This window comes from Cucurbita moschata, unplaced genomic scaffold (assembly GCF_002738365.1).
Source record: "Cucurbita moschata cultivar Rifu unplaced genomic scaffold, Cmos_1.0 Cmo_Scf00057, whole genome shotgun sequence".
NCBI lineage: Eukaryota > Viridiplantae > Streptophyta > Magnoliopsida > Cucurbitales > Cucurbitaceae > Cucurbita > Cucurbita moschata.
In genome coordinates, this window is record NW_019268573.1 from 75576 (window position 1) to 77948 (window position 2373).

At 36.7% G+C, this 2373-nt stretch overlaps 1 protein-coding gene across 1 annotated transcript; it reads left to right on the plus strand.

The window, feature by feature from the left end:
• Positions 1–248: 248 nt before the first annotated feature.
• Positions 249–674, plus strand: LOC111436616. The gene has a single exon (XM_023074355.1). The coding sequence runs from the start codon at positions 249–251 to the stop codon at positions 672–674; it is 426 nt and encodes a 141-aa protein (XP_022930123.1).
• The last annotated feature ends 1699 nt before the right edge of the window (positions 675–2373 follow it).

Consider the following 2373-nt stretch of genomic DNA (forward strand, 5'->3'; position numbering starts at 1 on the left):
GAGTATTGGGATTTAGTAGAAAATGAAATTTCTGCAGTAGCTGGAGGATCTACTGATGCACAACAGAAGAGCATTGATGATCAGAAGCTGAAAAATTTGAAGGCCAAGTATTATCTTTTCCAAGCATTAGATCGTTCAATTCTAGAAACGATTCTAAACAAGGATACAACGAAGGACATATGGGACTCTATGAAGAAAAAAATATCAAGGAACAACTAGGGTCAAGCTTGCACAAGCAAACACTCAGAATGGAATTTGAAATTCTTCAAATGAAGACAGGAGAATCTGTAAATGAATATTTTGCTCGAACACTTGCAATAACAAATAAGATGAAAGAAAATGGTGAAAGAAAAGGAGACGTTGCTGTTTGGGAAAAGATTTTAAGATCTATGACTTCCAAACTTGATTATGTGGTTTGTTCCATTGAGGTATCTAAAGATATAGATACTTTAACCATTGATGAATTGCAAAGCAGCCTACTTGTTCATGAACAATGCATGCGTTCTCACATCAATGAGGAACATTCCTTGAAAGTGACAAATGGAGATCAGTCAGGAGGAAGGGGTCGAGGTCGTGGAAGTTTCAAAGGAAGGGAACGTGGAAGAGGTAGGCAACACTTCGAGAAAGCCATAGTAGAATGCTACAATTGTCCCAAATTTGGGCATTTTCAATGACAATGTGCAAGTAAGAATGAAGTGACAAACTATACAAAGACAAAAAAAAGATATAGATACTTTAACCATTGATGAATTGCAAAGCAGCCTACTTGTTCATGAACAATGCATGCGTTCTCAAATCAATGAGGAACATGCCTTGAAAGTGACAAATGGAGATCATTCAGGAGGAAGGGGTCGAGGTCGTGGAAGTTTCAAAGGAATGGAACGTGGAAGAGGTAGGCAAAACTTCGAGAAAGCCATAGTAGAATGCTACAATTGTCCCAAATTTGGGCATTTTCAATGACAATGTGCAAGTAAGAATGAAGTGACAAACTATACAAAGACAAAAAAAGAGATTTTACTGATGGCTTGCACGGGTTTGAAAAAGGAGGAAGATGGCTAATAAGATTGTTGGTATATTAATTTTGGCTGCAACAATCATATGGGTGGAGTAAAGCAATATATTTCAGATTTAAATGAAAACTTTAGAGATTCAGTAAAACTCAGCAACAACACAAGCTTGGTTGTACTAGGAAAGGGCAACATAAGGCTGCAAGTGAATGGAACAACGCATATTATTACAGAAGTGTTCTATGTTATAGAATTGAAAAACAACTTGTTGAGCAATTGGACAATTGGAAAAACGGGGACTTGCTGTTACGTTTCAATATGGAAGGTGTAAGGCGTTCCATCATGAGAAGGGTTTAATCATAGATACAAAGATGTTAGAGAATCGAATGTTCATACTTCAAGCAACATTTTCAACCTCTACCGTCAGTGTGCTTCAACTCAATCACTGAGGACAAAGTGCAGCTTTGGCATTGTAGATATAGGCACCTGATAACTCTTTAAAAGTAGAGTCATATCTAGTCTTTTTGTAGTTAATATTGCACTCTTATTCACCATTTTCTCATTTATTACCCCATTGATTCTACTTAGTGAACATGAAATCGTTTATTGCGGTCCAACATGAAAAAAAAAATATGATTTGATATAAATCGATCTTAATTGTACATTTAATTGAGTTATGTGGTAAAATTTCAGACATTTATGCTAAACCATGAGGGAGTAGCAAATTTGGAAACAAACGGGGGATGACATGGAAATTTTAAATCCACATCCGTCATCCAAGTGGGTCATTGACTACCCAATGAAGAACATCCTATGTTGACAACTTATTTCTTTTCCGCCTAAAGGGGAACCCATGCTCAATATAAAAGGAAAAAGAAGACCAAGAGGAGGGTGACACACTTTGGGAGAAAAAAATCGGATTAGACAGTAGTGCCTCTGCTGCTGTGAACTGCTGTGAAACCAGAGAAGAAGAAGAAAAACCCTAATCCAGCAACGGTTGACAGTAGAAGGAAGAGAAGACCAAGAAGGATAGATTAGGACAATGAGGTGGACGTGAGAGCTCAAGGAAAGGGAACTTCCATTGAAGAACGGCAACAAAGCTGGATAAGTCTCTATTTCCTTACTCTCTTTTCTTATTCTATCAATTTTATATGATTAAGATGTGGGTTTCTCTGTTTAATTCAGTTTGTATTGAGAGCTAAACTTTATAGGAGAGGCGAGAGAGTTTTATATAGTTCAAGTATGTTGACGGTATGATTTTAGTTTATAAAAGAGTTGTTGTTAATGATTTACATGTGTGTTTATTTAGCTACTTTACATACATAGTTGTTCTCTTATTCGGGAGAAGAGAGGGAGCAATGAAATC

What these genes read in the sequence shown, in the direction of transcription:
- LOC111436616 (XM_023074355.1), top strand. Translation starts at nt 249, where the DNA reads ATGGAATTTGAAATTCTTCAAATGAAGACAGGAGAATCTGTAAATGAA.